Source organism: Ursus arctos, unplaced genomic scaffold, assembly GCF_023065955.2.
Source record: "Ursus arctos isolate Adak ecotype North America unplaced genomic scaffold, UrsArc2.0 scaffold_13, whole genome shotgun sequence".
Lineage (NCBI taxonomy): Eukaryota > Metazoa > Chordata > Mammalia > Carnivora > Ursidae > Ursus > Ursus arctos.
Window position 1 is genome coordinate 43721189 of NW_026622797.1, and position 15854 is coordinate 43737042.

The window sequence follows — 15854 nt, forward strand, 5'->3', positions numbered from 1 at the left end:
ATGCCAAAGCACCGCATTTTGAAATTTCAAATTACTGGAGCCAGAGAGAAGATTCCAAAAGTTTTTTTAAGGGGGAAAAAGAAAGGGTTTACTTCTAAAGATTAAGAATCTGAATAACATCACAGTTCTCAACAGCGATACTGGTGCCAGAGCTCCATGGAACAATCTTTAGAATCGTAATTTCTTTTGTCTTAGAATTTTATGCTCAGCCACACTTTTAATTAAGGATGAGGGTCCTTTTAAGAAATTTACTGGTTAAATGAAATTCATCAGTATGAAAAATAATATAGCATAACAAGCAGCTTTTAATACAAGCACCCAAAGTCTTATGATGGTGTACTTAACAGAAGAGGGAAATTTGGACACAGAGGCAAACACACAGGGGAGAAGGCCATGTAAAGACAGAAACAGAGATTGTGAAGATATATCTATAAGGCGAGGAACACCAAGCACTGATGGCATCCGACAGAAGCTAGAAGAGGCAAGGAAGGATTCTTTCCTAGAGCCTCGATTTTGCCCACCTCGATTTTGAACTTCTAGCCTCCAGAACTCAAAGAGGAAAAATTTCTGTTGTTTTAAGGCACTCAGTCCATGGTAATTTGTTATGGTTGCCCTTGGAAACTAATACACCACCCAAATTTCAAAGACAATTGTCCTGGTCCATTCAGGCCACTACAACAAAAATACCATAAACTCGGTGGATTACAAACAGCAAATCATAGTTCTGGATGCTTGGAAGTTCAAGATCAAGTTGCTGGCAGAGTCCCTGTCTGGTAAGGGCCCGCTTCCTAGATGACCATCTTTTCCCTATAGCCCCACGCGGCAGAAAAAATAAGGGTGCTTTGTTGGACCTTTTTTACAAAAGTACCAGTTCTATTCATGAGGGCTTCACCCTAATGACCTAATGACCTTCCAAAGGCCCCACCTCATAATAACGTCACCATGCGGTTAGGATTTCAAGAAATGAATCTTAGGAGACACAAACATTCAGACCATAGCGCCAATATTAGATTTCATGGTGAAACTTTGAAAGTATTCCCATCAAATTCAGGGACAAAATCCACTATTATGCTTTCTTATAAACATTGTTCTGGAGTTCATAGCCAATGATTATAAGGAGGTATAGAAGTGGGAAAGAAACAAACTGAAATGCCTTATTTTGTAGATAATATAATTATATAAATAGAAAATTCAAGAATATATACAAACCAACTAACAGAACTCCAAGAACGTTCATCAGGATCAATGGATACAAGATCAGCATAGAAAATTCAATAGTATTTCCATATACTGGCAATAAACCCATCAGAAATTATTACTGACAAAATTTTCATTTCCCAAAGCAACAAAAACTATAAGGTACCTAGGAATAAATCAACAGAAATACAATATCGCCTTTATGGAGAAATAACTATGTTTATGAAGGATATAAAAGAAAACCCGAATAAATGGAGATTTCTTTTTTTTTTTTAAGATTTTATTTATTCATTTCACAGAGATAGAGACAGCCAACGAGAGAGGGAACACAAGCAGGGGGAGTGGGAGAGGAAGAAGCAGGCTCATAGCAGAGGAGCCTGATGTGGGGCTCGATTCCGTAACGCCGGGATCACACCCTGAGCCGAAGGCAGACGCTCAACCGCTGTGCCACCCAGGCGCCCCTAAATGGAGATTTCTAATCAAGAATTAGAAGTCTGGCTATCATAGAGATGTCAATTCTCCACAGATTAATTTCAACATATTTCCAATAAAAATCTCAACAGGATTGACAAACAGATTTTAAGTGTATGTGGAAGAACAAAGAGTTAAGATACTCTTGAAAAACAAGGGAAGGGGATCCGAAGTCGCATGGCAGTGAAGGGACAAGCAATCCAACCAATAAAACACAGAAAGGAAAACCAGATCTATGTTTTGACCACTAAAAATCAACGCAGAAATATGGGTGGCTTATTAAATAATGGCAGGAAAAATGGCTCTTCTTACTGGAAAAAATAAATTAGATCCCTAACTCCCAACATAGACAACACAATAGTTGCTAAATATCCCCACGTCTCAAAGCAAGGTCCTGGGCCATCCGTGAAGACATGAAAAAGAAATCACCCAGAGAAGTCTGTGGTTTATAGTGGACATGTGGACATACTCACGCACGCCCACCACGAGTGCTGCTTTTCTAAGATGAAATAAAAAATAATAACAAATCTATTTCCCATTCTCCCTTGCTGTTGCTAGGCCTCCATATGAAATTCTAGCTTAGTAGTGACAGATGTAGGGAAATAGGCAGAAGCAACATGTTCTGGGGTCACCCGTGGCAACAACAGTTGCCCAAAGGGGACAGACGCAGGGTGGCTCTGGGTCGGAGAAGGCTGAGTTGGTACCAGGCCAATTCGGTGCGTGGTTCCGAGAACAATTGCTGGAAGCTAAGCTGCACTCCCCAAGCATTCCCACGATGCCAGGAGCTTTACACTATCCATAATAATCCTCCGGTTTAGACAAATTTGTCGCATGCAAAAGCCACAGAATCCTTACCACCTACCTTACGAATATTTAAGACGTTGGACAAGCTAGGAGAGATGGATGTGTTTAAGAGAGAAATTTTTGGAGAAAACTGTCGAAGTGCTTTTGAATCTCCCTCATGCCCAAACGTGATTGGCAGGAGGGGGGTGGAGGAGAAATTCTTTTCTCTTACTTCAATCCCAGGGAGAGAAGTTCTGGAATAAGTTCTTGGAGAACTGGACACACGTACCCCAGAGTTTGACCCATGACTAACACATTTAAAGGCAACAGGTTGTGATGAAGCCGTCTGTCCAGCAACACAGGACAGAGATGGCCCTATCAGGAGCCCGCCCTAACCCCACTGATACGCTGGTGGGCTGTGCACAGTGTCTGTCGGGAACCTACAAAAAGCCCCCTGCCCCACTGAAAAAAAAGGGTCATTTTCTGACAGCCATCAAAGATAGAAAGTTCCCACATCAGATCACACACACGAAAATCTTGTCAAGTAAGACCTTTCTTGTCCCTTGCCTCTCCTCCTGCCCCTTTCTCCTTTCCAGATTTGTGGGAGCCCTGGGGGACCTGGTGCAGGGGATGAAAGGTGGGACCAAGCAGAGGTGAAAGAGAAGCAGAAAGCAGGGAGGTGATAGATAAGAAACTGACTGCACACCCCCATCCCCATGGCAGTCTTCCAGCTTGAAACAGACCTGAGCTCAGAGAGGGAGGCCAGCTTCATTTTTTTTTTAAGATTTTTTATTTATTTATTTGACAGAGAGAGAGACACCCAGCGAGAGAGGGAACACAAGCAGGGGGAGTGGGAGAGGAAGAAGCATGCTCCCAGCAAGGACCCTGATGCGGGGCTCGATCCCAGAACGCCGGGATCACGCCCTGAGCTGAAGGAAGACGCCAATGACTGAGCCACCCAGGCACCCCATGTCCAGCTTCATTTTAAATAAAGCCCAGAAGATTTATCATTACGCTAAATTCAACATTTAATTTCTAAAATGAAACCATTCCTAGATTCAGAAATTTCACTTCTGGTAAATACCCCAAGACAAAATACTACACATGCCTCCAAGGAGCTATGTCAAGAATACTCATTGCAGCATAGTTTGTAAAAATAAAAATTCAAAAAACAGAAGACTACATGAAGAAATGAAGAAATCAATGAACAACAAAAAAAAATAGCTGATCTTTAATCTCTATAATATTCTCATAGGTTATTCAGTTTCAACCTTAAAAAATTTCCCTAGATTTTGGTTCTTTAACCCAAGACTGACCTCTTATTGGAGAGCTCCAGTAATTAAAATGATTTGTGCTAATCATTTGTACCAAATTCTGTTGTATATCTTTATTATCATGATAATAAATAATAATCATCTCCATTTGTAGATGGTGGTATCACGAGAAGTATGAAAAACAAAAAACTTAGTCTCTGCCCTTTTAATTAGCTTCGCCTAGATATTACTATCCTTCCCCCTGGAAATCAGTACTTCACACTGGAAATCAGAAATCAGTATGAGTAGCCCCAAGTAAAAAGACTAGAAAGAGAGAAAAAAAGAAAATTCTTTGATCAGTTGGGTTTTTGTTTTTGTTTTTGTTTTTGTTTTTTTTGGTTTGTTTGTTTGTCTTTTTATCCCTGAATAGGCAGAGCACTCAAACAGGTCTGTTCCCAATTTCTGAGAAAACATGACCGTGTAAGTCAAGACAGAGACAAACAGCTGAGAGACGCTAAGATTTGTACAAATGCAGGTGGGACAAAGTAATTATCTTACAGGAATTTGGGGTGGCATCATTCACATTATAATTATGAACACCTTTTTTAATTGTAACTAGATAAGAAAGGTATTATATTGCACATTATAATGGGTCTGACTCATTTTGCAAGACCACTTCCCTGTATGTGTCTGAGGAGGGTGGTGTGGGAAGGGGAGCTGGAAAAGCACTCTTAAGTCATCCTATAATTCTGTCAATGCATGCAGATTTGAATTACATAAAGTCATTATTGCACCTCAAGGGTGAAAAGTCTGTAACAGATTTAGACTTTGGGACTGTAAAATGCTAATTTTGTCAGAAGAGATTGTTATCAGGAATTTTGGAGTTCGAAAGTGACCACTGGGGGAGGACCAGAGGCTGCTGCATTTTAAAGTGATTAGGCAATTGCATACAATCTGACACATGCAAGAGTCTTGCTAGATATTGAAATAGATGACAAAAATAACCTTTCAGCCAAAGAACGAGAGACACGGCCATTGCAGATGCCCCTTCACGGTCCTGGGCCGGTCTGCATAAACAGTACTATGTGTTTCAGATTTTCTATTTCCAGAACAAATAAAAACCATGTATTATTGAATAGTGCAGGAGCAGTTAATCCAACCTGCTTTCTTCTGAATGTATTTCACAGACTACCGTTTAGAACAATGGGACAACAAACAACCCATCCAGTCAGAGCTCAGCCACGTCCTGAGACACACTGGTTACACACAGTGCCTAATGCGCCATCCAAGCCCGAACTAACCTGTGATGTTCATTGATAGCCATTGCACATCAGTACTGGCGCACGATACTTCTATGGGACCTACCTAGCTGGGCTTAGTGACATCTTAAATGTCTAGGGATACGACAAAGGCAGAGAACCAGACTTTGTATGTATCAAAGCAGGAGACTTTGAAAAAGTCCTCCCTGCCTCATTATGATTTTTTTTTTTTCAGGGTCATCTTTGCAGTCTGTGGATAGGGATGTGGAGTGCAGGATTAGAGAGGGAATAAGGAAGAGACTGGCCCCATGAAAGTTTTACTTGATTGCATCCATGTTTCAGAAAACTACCCCTGGAGGCTGGGCAGAGATAGGATGAGAGAAAGAATTGACTGGAGATGGGGGAAAGGCTTTGGGGGTCATTACAACGACATAGTTGAGAGAGAATGAAAGGTTGAACTACAGCCATGAAAATGGGAATTAAGAGGAATAACAAGAAGATCTGCACGTGGGAGCTCATTCATGGTTTTTCAGAGCCCTTTCTGAGCTTCTGCTTGTGCTGTAAAGCTGTGCTTGATACCTGTTAGGTAACTGGGCCGCCACGTGGACCGCTACTTAAATAAGGCTGCCCAAAGCACTGGAGACTCCAGGGAGTTGGGTCTGCAGGTAAACCGTCACCTTAGAACTTTCCCTACAGACAGACTAGTAGGGGATTGGAAAACACATTAGTCTAGGTCCCTCCCAACGCCTCTTTTGGAAGCAAGGCATTGCCTGATGAGGGAATATCATCATAGCCAGAGTGGGAGCTTCTCAGGGACAGCTCTGCAGCAGTCTTGGCCTCTCCCGCCTTAGCCCAGTGGAGAGCACACAGTAGCTCTCGGTAAGAAATAATAATAATAAAATAAAGTAAAATTTACCCATACTTTCCACTCGGTCTACATAATAGCTTTATTCAAAATGTATTCCTAGTTTTGACAGTGTATCATAAGAAGTAACTAAATTAACCCTAAGAAATGGAAACATAAGCCAGACTAGAAATGGAAAGATAAACCATACTACTCAAAAACAAGCCCTGAAGAACAAAACTGAAAATAGTCTACACAAAGCAGATGAACCACGGGATTGAAAAGTAATATAATAAAGTACACAATGGGTAAACTAAAACCACCACGGACTGGTAATAAGCTCTGTAAGGGGCAGAGAGTTTCATTTGCTTACCTGCTGCAACCTCAGATCCTAGAGCAGTGCCCAGCACACAGGAGGCACTCAGTAAATATTTGTTGAATGAATAAATAAGCTGTCCTGGTTTTAAAAAAGAAGAAAAAAAGGAATACAATTAGCTTTTTCTTCTATTAAAAGCTGATTTGAGGTTTTTTTTAAATTGGGTCCAATTCTAGAACTAAAGAAAACATCTCTCATGCAGCTGTATTTTTTTTTATGTAGACTACTGCCAAAGACTGATATTTAAATCCCATAAGGAATAGAGAATAGAATGCAAATTGTTCTTTTTCTCATGCTAGAAGCTCTTATTCTCTTGCTCTGTCATTCTGCAATTCTAGAGAAGCTTGAGACAGAAAATCATGTGTAGATATTTGACATTTAGTTCTTTCCAGGGAAATAAACTTACTTGGCTAGTTTAATACTCCTTGGTGAACTATTAATGACGGGCTGTTTCCCAGAGATGTTTTTCTCAGAAACATGAAGAAAAATAAAATCTTAAAAGGAAAAGAACATGTCTGAATAATGGGAGAATTTTCAAGTAGCACATTCCCGAAACAATCAAATATTATCTACAGCAACGTTCTTTGTCAAGCGGGAATTCATTCAGTTTCGTCATGTATCACATCCTCAAATACTTCAGTCTTTTCTTACTCTAGCCCAGAGTTTTCAGCTACATCCGAAGGATATAGTGTTAAATAAAACATAACCTTTACCATCTGGGAGGTCACAGCCTCCTACAATTCGCTCCTGGAGATTTCACAAGTTAAAATGCCCTTGTGTTTTGGGACTAGCGAAACAAAAGATGTGAAGGGAAGAAATAAAAGATGTGAAGGGAAAAAACGATAACATCTTTTGAAATGTTATTAGGCACAGTTAGAGGGGTAACCGTAGCTATGCTTTCTAAATAGCTTCCACTCCACCCCTGCTTACTTTTTTTTTTATCCTGCTTTTTGTTTCTTCATCTACTAATATGCACTTGACATTGTTCAGGGCTCTACCCCCAGCTCTGAGAAGTAGCAGGCAGATAGTATGGTTTTTGTAGTCATTGCATGAATGAACTTGAGAGGTAGGAATTCTTTGACAAATGAGACCAAGACCGATAGCATAAATGATTTGTTCATGACTGTGAGCCTCTTGAGTCATAAATCAGGGGTTTCAATCTTTGTATGAGCGCAAGGCCGGTGTTCTTTCTACAACCACTCCTTTAAATGGGATTTCTGTACGGAGGCATGAATCTCTTCATTTGTTAAGCATTGTTATGTGAAAGACACTTGGACATACAAGGATCTTGCCTTCATGAGCCTGTCAGTCTGGTTAGGAAGAAAAGAAATATCTGGAGATCCAACTACAAGGGTAAGGCTGCGTCTGGCTCTGGAAGGAACCTCAGAGACAGTAACAGGAGGAGGGTGAGCTGGGCCTGGTGCTGGATCCTGAAGAGCGCGCTTCCCTGGCTGGGGACTGTTGCCCCTGGAATAGGAGCAAGCAGAACAAGTCAAGTCTTTCAGAGTAGACAGCTTTCCTACAAGCCCTTTCCCTGAGTTTCCATTTAGGTGCCAGAAAGTAGCACGTTCCCCGCACCCCTTTCTTGTAGAGGGAAAATGGTGGAAGGTAGAAGAAAGGCTCGTTTTGAAGAACGTTTGGAGAGTTTGTGGTCTTAGGAAGAAATGAAGAGATGGAGAAAAAGAAATGGCAGCCACTGAGTTGTTTCACCCAGGAAAGAGAGAAAGTAGGGGAGTGGAGGGGGGAATTCTCTCTTCGTGGGGAATTCAGAAGTTTGTTGCGTGTCCTCACACTTACTTGGAAAACATCTGGAGTGTCCCGCCCTTGAAGGACTGTGGGTTCTTTCTGCAGGAGAGGGTTTAGATTTATTCTCTGGACACCAAACAGTGGGACCAAAGGGTGAAAGCCTGACGGAAAAGCGTTTCTTCTGGACATAAGGAAATGCCTTTTTAAAAGCAGCTGCAGGGAGCGGTCTCAGGAGGGGGGGGGTGAATTTGCTCCGAGAGTGTTCCAGCAGAGGCAGGTCGCCCCCCGGGCCCCCAGGGTCGTGGCACCCAGGTCCAGGGTCTCGGGCCGGGGGCGGGGGCCGGGAGCGAGTGTGCACGTGTCCGAGGCTCCAGCTGCGCGTCCGGGCTCCGCGGGGAGGGGCGCGGGGCGGGGCGGGCGAGCCCGAGCAGTGCTCCGCCGGCGGCTGGGAGCGCGGGAACAGCACGCAGCATGCTCGCGGCTGTCGGGGGCCTCCTGCGCCTCGGCCTAGGGCGCAGCTTCCGCTGGGCCCCGGGAGCGCGCGGAGAAGCGGCGCCACGGCGCATCGCGCCTCTGCGGCCTCGGGGTCTGCCCCGCTACTGCAGCGGCCGGGCCCCCAGCGGCTCTGAGCCCCAGGGTCCAGGTGAGCCAGGGCTGGGAACGACCTGCGAGGGAGGGGGCGCGGACCGCCGCGCGAGGACCCGGGGCTGGAGTGAGGGAGGGAGCTGGAGGCGTGAGTGCGCTCTGAGCCACTGGGTCGACGGTCAGTCGGTTCCTCCGTCGACCCCTGTCGATTTTGCAGCAGGAAAGGTCCACCGGGTCCCTGCCGAGCACAAGCCTTCGCAATTCGATAAGAAAATCCTGCTGTGGACCGGGCGTTTCAAAGCGATGGAGGACATCCCGCCTCGAATCCCGTAAGTGTGGCCTGCGCGGCGGCCGGGTTTCGTGCGCGTGGAGGGGTGCCGGATCCATGCACCTCCCGACCTGGGCGCGCCCTGGAAAGAAGGCGCCGCGGGGCTTCACAAAACCTACCACCTTAAGGAGTGTGCTTCTCCAGGAGCCCCCTAGTGAGGTTAAATGTCAGACGCCTTGGCTGGACAGGGGGCACCTAAGCTTACAAGGAGATTGTTGAAGTTGGGTGAAAAGCCAGAAGTTCAGTGGGCACTTCCACCCTCGCCCAGATACCCGCCCCAGGGAGCTCGGAGCCGCAAGGCGGAGGGGCGCTTAGGCCACATGGAAGGCACGGTCCGTGCGTGCACCCCGAGTGTCTGCGGGGTCCCCAGGGAGGGAGAGGGGCTCTGCGCGGGGAGCAGCTCTCTGCTGCACCCAGCGAAGGCCCGGGGCTCCTGGGAGGACTAAAGAGCCTCTGGGAGGAAGCCGCATCCGCAAGACCTCCTATTCTGGGGCAGGAGAAGCCTGGTGTCCCTGGTTCTGCACCCCGCCGAGCGCTGGGTCTACTCGGGCTAGGACCTTCTTCAGGGCGTCAGCATCGCTGGCCTCTTCACCAACCCAAAACCAAGAGAGAGGGTCTCTTAAATGATAAAACTCAAACTGTCAACTTCATCCCAAGGGTAAATTTAACCTGTAAAAACCATCTTTCTACAGTTTCAGTTTGTTCAAGCCCAAAATACTTCCCAGCAGTTTTTACAAGGGAGTGGATTTAAAAGGGGGAATGAAGGAAACTAAGAATAAAACCAATCTACTATTTTTTAAAGCTGATCTTTAAAAAAAAGAATAAGGAGACTAGAACCTTAATATCAAATAAGGATTTCAGATGTCCTGTAAATAATTTTTATACAATGTAATCAGTGCCTAGCAGAATGAATAATGGAAACTAGGCCTACATCTTGTTCTGCACACATTACCTACACTTTTTAAAATTAAAATTTAAATTCACATTTGTTAATTGAAGTATAGTTGACATACAATGTTACATTAGTTTCAGGTGTAGTTGTCTACACTTTTATTACTTTGTAATTTACTGGTTACCAAAAGCATATCCAAAAAATGAAAAAAATGTGATGGGAAATGTTCACTCAATAATGAATTCTCAAACATTTTTATCCCTTTCGTGGATCAAATTATTTAATGAGGAATGGACACGGAATTTGAAATAACACAGAATTTGAAATCTGTATTCAGCATTTATTCAACCACAGAGACATTTTTTAATGTTATAAAACAAATATTGTTTTCCTTGAGATCTGTAGACTCTGAACTACAGACTTAGCCCAAAGCAGAAATTATCCTCAGAAAAGCTGAAACACCATCCTTAATTTTTTGGAATTTTGAGTTCTAGTGCTCCAACAGAGTAATCAATGTTTCAATCATAAATAAAAATAAATAAACTGATCACTTAAAAAAAAGAATGTGAAGAACCCGCAGTATTGTAAATTAATTCTTGTCAAGTGATAGTAGACCCAGTATTGCATTAATATAGCTCTATGTGTGAGGAGACCCATTTTATAGAAATAATTTAATTTCCTCGGGATCACAGTCAAAAGAAGTGTTATAAACAGGAGAATTTCCAATAAGATGTCTAAGAAAGGAATTGTAGTTTGGCATTGGAAACTAAAGTATTTGAATATTTTTCATTTTGCTGTTTTCTATAATTTTTTAAAGCATTGCTGTTGAAGAGGGATATACCTCCCAAACTAAGTGTTAGACTTACAACGTGAAAAGCTTTCAGTTTGTATGCTCTTAATGGACATGTAATTAACAAGTGACCTATAATTTTTGTATCATACACTAATGATATTTAATAAGAACTGTGCTTTTTCTTGTTTTTTCAGTGCAAACCTAATTTGATATGGCAGATCAAAGCCAGATGGATGGGCAAAAAAAGATCATATCTTCTAGGCTCCATCTGGAACAAAATTCAGCAACAAATATAATCTAATAATGTCTTTGTGTTCACCTGTTTGCAACCAACATCTTAAAACGTACATTAACCTGTCTCAAATCTAAGGAAAACAGGCTAGATATTGGTTTGCTGTGCTCTTTAAACTGGTGGAAAAGTTAAAGAAAAAGTTTCTCATTTTTAAGAGAAATTGCAACTTGTCTTTCTAAAAATTTTTTTCAATGTAATTACATTCTATTTAAACTTGACATTAGATAACAAAGAATACTGCTGCATACATTCCCAAGAATCATTCCTTAATCATGTGTATCTATAAACTGCCACTTCATATTATTGCAAATCATTAAAGTTTATTTCAGTATAAAAAGCCCACAGACACAATTTGTAACCCTGCTTTGTTAAGTTGCATTGCTAAAATCTTAAACAACTTGCCTGTAACTTTATATTAATAAATAAGTCTCCCCAGTATTCTAACAAGTATATAAAATTTCAGAATAATAAGAAAACGAAGGTGACTTTGTCATTTTCTTCCACAAATCATTGTAATTTTGATCACTTCTTTTGAAAACTTCATGCAAAAGCCAGAGGACACACCTTTTCTCTAACAGTGGTCCTCGCAGAATGTGTAATGGTCTCTCTAATCAAGATAGGATGGGAGGAAGCAAGAAGGGATTGGGAGCCCAGTGAGAAAACAAAACGAGGAAAACAAACTTTAAAAAACAATCTATTTAAAACTGAGAAGGAGGGGCGCCTGGGTGGCTCAGTCCTTAAGCATCTGCCTTTGGCTCAGGGCGTGATCCCGGGCGTTCTGGGATCGAGCCCCACATCAGGCTCCTCCGCTGGGAGCCTGCTTCTTCCTCTCCCACTCCCCCTGCTTGTGTTCCCTCTCTCGCTGGCTGTCTCTATCTCTCTCTCTCTGTCAAATAAATAAATAAAATCTTAAAAATAAAATAAAATAAAATAAAACTGAAAAGGAGGGGTGCCTGGGTGGCTCAGTGGGTTAAGGGCCCAGCTCTTGGTTTTGGCTCGGGTTATGATCTCAGGGTCAGGAGATAGAGCCCTGCCTCGGGCTCTAGGCTCAGCCCGGAATCCACTTGAGATTCTCTCTCACTCTCCTTCCGCCCCTCCCACCTGCCCCCATGCTCTCTCACTCTGTCTTTCTCAAAATAAATAAATAAATAAATAAATAAATAAATAAATAAAACCATAAAAAAAAGACTAAACTAAAAATGAAGCTCACTTATAACAGAGGGGCCAAATGAACACAAGTCATAGACGTACATAGACTTACATGCTTACCTTTACCCTGATCTGTGACCAAAAAATGACGGAGAGTCAGGCCATAATTTCTAGTAGTTATATTTTGAGCAACTAGAAACTATACTACACTGTGGTTTCATGGTGACTAACATTAATTAAGACCTAAATACACCTGTTAATTTGAAATTGGGAACATAATGGGCTAGCCTTTGGATGTCCTCCACAGTTGACTTCAGGGAAATTTGGGGAATATTTACATAAGAAATGATTGTCCATCATGCCAGTGAGAAAAAACCAGATTGTTTCAATATAATTAACAGAATACACATCTTGGTTTAGGCCAGAAATGATAGATGCTGCAAGAAACAAGGCTCGAGTGAAAGCTTGTTACATAATGATTGGACTCACCATTATCGCCTGTTTTGCAGTGATAGCATCAGCCAAAAGGGTGAGTATCTCTTCAAAATAAAGCCGGACTGGTGAATTTTAAGAAATATCATGAGCTTTGGTCTCAATTTGGGGATTATCGCTGTGTTTTCAGTGTAAGCGCAATTTCGTCTTAGACTACCTTGAGCCACCCATAAATATCTATCCTCCTGGAAACAATTTCTTTCATGAAAATCTGAGTCCACAAATGCAAACTACATGGGCAGACAGGAGGAACAAAAGTTTGTTTCCATTTATACGATAAAAACAAAAACAGGACAGTTCATAGCCTTGTTAAAATCTGTGCAAGTTTGCTGTGTGAAAATTACCCAGACTAGATCATTCCTTAGGTCATGAATTCAATCATAGCTATCGCACAGAATCACGACATCCTCAGAAATGACAAACATTGGAGGTGCTCCAGGACAACTTGTTTGTCCATATCCCATATGTGAGCCCTTTCCTTGTCATCCCCAGTATTCTAGAGAGAAATTAAGAGCTGATTACTCTAATTGTGTTTCTTCCTCCTCAAATCCTTTCACCTGCTGATCACGTTTTACCATGAGAAGCAACCCCACAAATATTGGGAGACATCTAACAATGTACATCCCCACGAGTCTTCTCTTCTCCACTCTTAATTTCCTATCCCTTACAGCTTCCCTCTATTCTGAGTTCTCCTCTGAACACACTACGGTTTAGCCGTGTCCCTCGTCACGGTGGCATTCGCGGCCGAAGCCATTAGAGCCTGACGGTAACTTCCTTGTTCGTGAACTGCATTCTAGTAGCACAGCCAGAGCTGGAACTAAGTTTTGGCCGCCGCACCACACAGAAGAGTTTGCGTGGATCCATACATCTTCACTCTCTGGGCGTGTGTAGCCAATTACCATTCTCCCTCGTCCTGTGATTCTGCCCTGGGTTACTGTTCAGAGCTTTGAGAGTATTTGAGCCAAGTAATTCACATAGGAACTGAGGCTGTAAGCTTACTGATGTCATGTACATATCCATTCATTTCTATTAGCATGGCAGACAACGTGTGCTTTGATATAATTCTCATCAAAGGGGAAATTTCTTAAATCTTTCTTAAATACTCGAACATAGAAATAAAGAAATTTGGTCATCTCTTGTCTATAACCCACTGTAGATAAAATGACTGTCCACCAACGTGATGATTCTCTGGCTCCTAAATGACAGACTGGAGCCTGATACTGTCTGGACCCTCCTTGTTTTATAACATCTACTCTTTGTTCATTACGCTCCATCTACATTAGTTCTTTTCTATTTTTTAGTGCACTAAACTCTTTCTCCTCACTAGGCTTTCCTTCCCTCCCCTGGCCTTGCCATACCTGGCTTATTCTCATTCCCGTCAGAGACCTTCCCGGACCACGCCCTTAAAATGGCCTTGTCCAGGTGCTCACTATTTTATCATCTTCCCAGATGCTCATGAGTAAGCCATTATACATCAGCAATCCTGTTGACTCCACTTTAAAATATACCTACCGTTGGACCACTCCTCACCATCTCTCCTGTTATCACCCTTGTCTGAGATAACCAACATCTGTTGCCTAATTGATTGCGGTATCTTCTAAAGGGTCTCACAGCTGTCCCTCTTGCCTGTCTCCAATTCTTTTGTTTTAAATAATTAACGCATATACTTTGAGATTGTGATAGATGGAGGTGGAGAAAAGGTTAGCCAATTTGAGATCTATTTGGGGAGGTAGAAAGGATAGAACTTTCTGGCAAATTTAGTGTGGGAAGAGGAAATAAAATGGAACCAAAAAGCCTGGGTTTTTTACTTCAGCAACTAGGTGGATGGTGCCACCATTTGTGGAGATGTGTAAAAGCGGGGAGAGAACTGGTAGGCACGACAGGCAAAATGCACTGTACCGTGGATATATTAAATGTGATGGGTGGATTAGGCATTCGTCAATATCTATTAAATTTTTTTTATTCTCCTAAGGACTTCGTACACTCTTCAGTCTGAAGACCTATATATACCTTTCTTCACTTCTGAAAAAGTCTAAGCTGTCATAACTTCAAATATGGCCACTTCACCCATTCTCTATTCTTTCCACCTATTATACATGTATGTTGGAACTTCTAATTCTATTCTCCATGTCTCTTAACTTTTTTTTTTTCTATCTTTTGTACCTGTTTCTCTGTCCGGCACTTAGATTGTTCCCTCAGATCTATACTCTAGCTGGAGTGTTTACTTCCTCATTATGATGCTGATGATCTCTTCTTCTCAGAGGTGATTCTCCTCACCCCACCTCCAGACAAATGCCTCGTTTCCTTGCCAGTTCCTTGGGCTAGTAAGAGGAATTTTAGTCATTTCAGTGGAGTACGTGATACTTCCAATTCCAGATCCAAACTCTGGACTCACTTTTTGGTGTAGAGATGAAACTCCCAGCTCACAGCTGTTAAAACCAATATTTTTCCCTAATGCCCCCTGCCTGAAACCATTCCTTCCTATCCTGGCTTCAGTCCTTCTTATTCCCCACCAGTTCATGCCTTTTGAGTTCTTTCCATTTCTGATACCTGAGGATTTCCCTTTCTTGATTTTGAGCATAACTATTGCAAATATTTTTGTCATTTTTTATCCAAAAAATATGTCTTTGTGTGCCAAGAAAGCCAGGGCAGATTTCTGATGTCAGTTGTCCTATTGACTAGAAGTCTCACAGCTTAAATAATTTCTTTTCTATACCAAAGGATCATTTTTCTTGGATACTGTTTGTGACAGATGTTTTAAGTGACTTTTCTCCTTTTCACAGAGTATCTCCTATGTATGTCTATCTGAAACATGAATCCTTTCCAGAGAGTCACAATGCTTTGTTTTGTTTTTTGTTCTGTTTTGGTTTTTTATTTTTTTATTTTTCAGGCTGCAGAACGACATGAATCCTTAACAAGTTGGAACCTGGCAAAGAAAGCTAAGTGGCGTGAAGAAGCTGCATTGGCTGCACAGGCTAAGGCTAAATGAAATTCTGAGTGACACAGTGTTAACCAGAGGATCATTACTATTATCAAAAACAATAAAAGATAGGTAAAATAGAATATTTAACAAAATAATTGCCATGGTTTTATTTGGTAAAGAGAAGCACAAAGTCTTTTTATTTTTACTTTTTAGTAAAATTTTACCAAAGCTTGATAAATATTTACATAGTGAACCCATGGGCATAACCACCTCCCAGGTCAAGATGCAGAACACCAGTAACACCTCAGAAACCTCCTTTCTGCCTTCTGTCATTCATTACCCTCCAAAGGTAATCATTGCTGTGCGTTTTATCACCAGAGGTTAGTTTTGCTTGTTTTTGAACTTCATGTAACTAGAATGACACAATATGCACTTGCGAGGGTGGATTCTTATGCTCAACATTATGTTGTG

General features: G+C 42.0%; 1 protein-coding gene across 2 annotated transcripts; it reads left to right on the plus strand.

Moving 5' to 3' along the window:
- Nucleotides 1-8391: 8391 nt before the first annotated feature.
- On the plus strand, nt 8392-15548 carry FAM162B (family with sequence similarity 162 member B). 2 transcript variants are annotated; one of them, XM_026489262.4, is made up of 4 exons: nt 8392-8572; nt 8735-8843; nt 12389-12497; nt 15351-15548. In XM_026489262.4, exons 1-4 carry the CDS (start codon nt 8401-8403, stop codon nt 15447-15449), a joined length of 489 nt encoding a protein of 162 aa, XP_026345047.2. In that variant the 5' UTR covers nt 8392-8400; the 3' UTR covers nt 15450-15548. The 2 variants fall into 2 exon arrangements, with proteins under 2 accessions (XP_026345047.2, XP_057166848.1); XM_057310865.1 differs by having other exon boundaries at nt 8732-8843; nt 15351-15547.
- Nucleotides 15549-15854: the final 306 nt, after the last annotated feature.

Bases quoted from the DNA above. Each gene is read 5' to 3' on its own strand.
- FAM162B (XM_057310865.1), top strand. From the start codon at position 8,401: ATGCTCGCGGCTGTCGGGGGCCTCCTGCGCCTCGGCCTAGGGCGCAGC. The intron at 8,573-8,731 runs GTGAGCCAGGGC...TCGATTTTGCAG, and splicing joins CTCTGAGCCCCAGGGTCCAG to CAGGAAAGGTCCACCGGGTC. The intron at 8,844-12,388 runs GTAAGTGTGGCC...ATCTTGGTTTAG, and splicing joins GACATCCCGCCTCGAATCCC to GCCAGAAATGATAGATGCTG.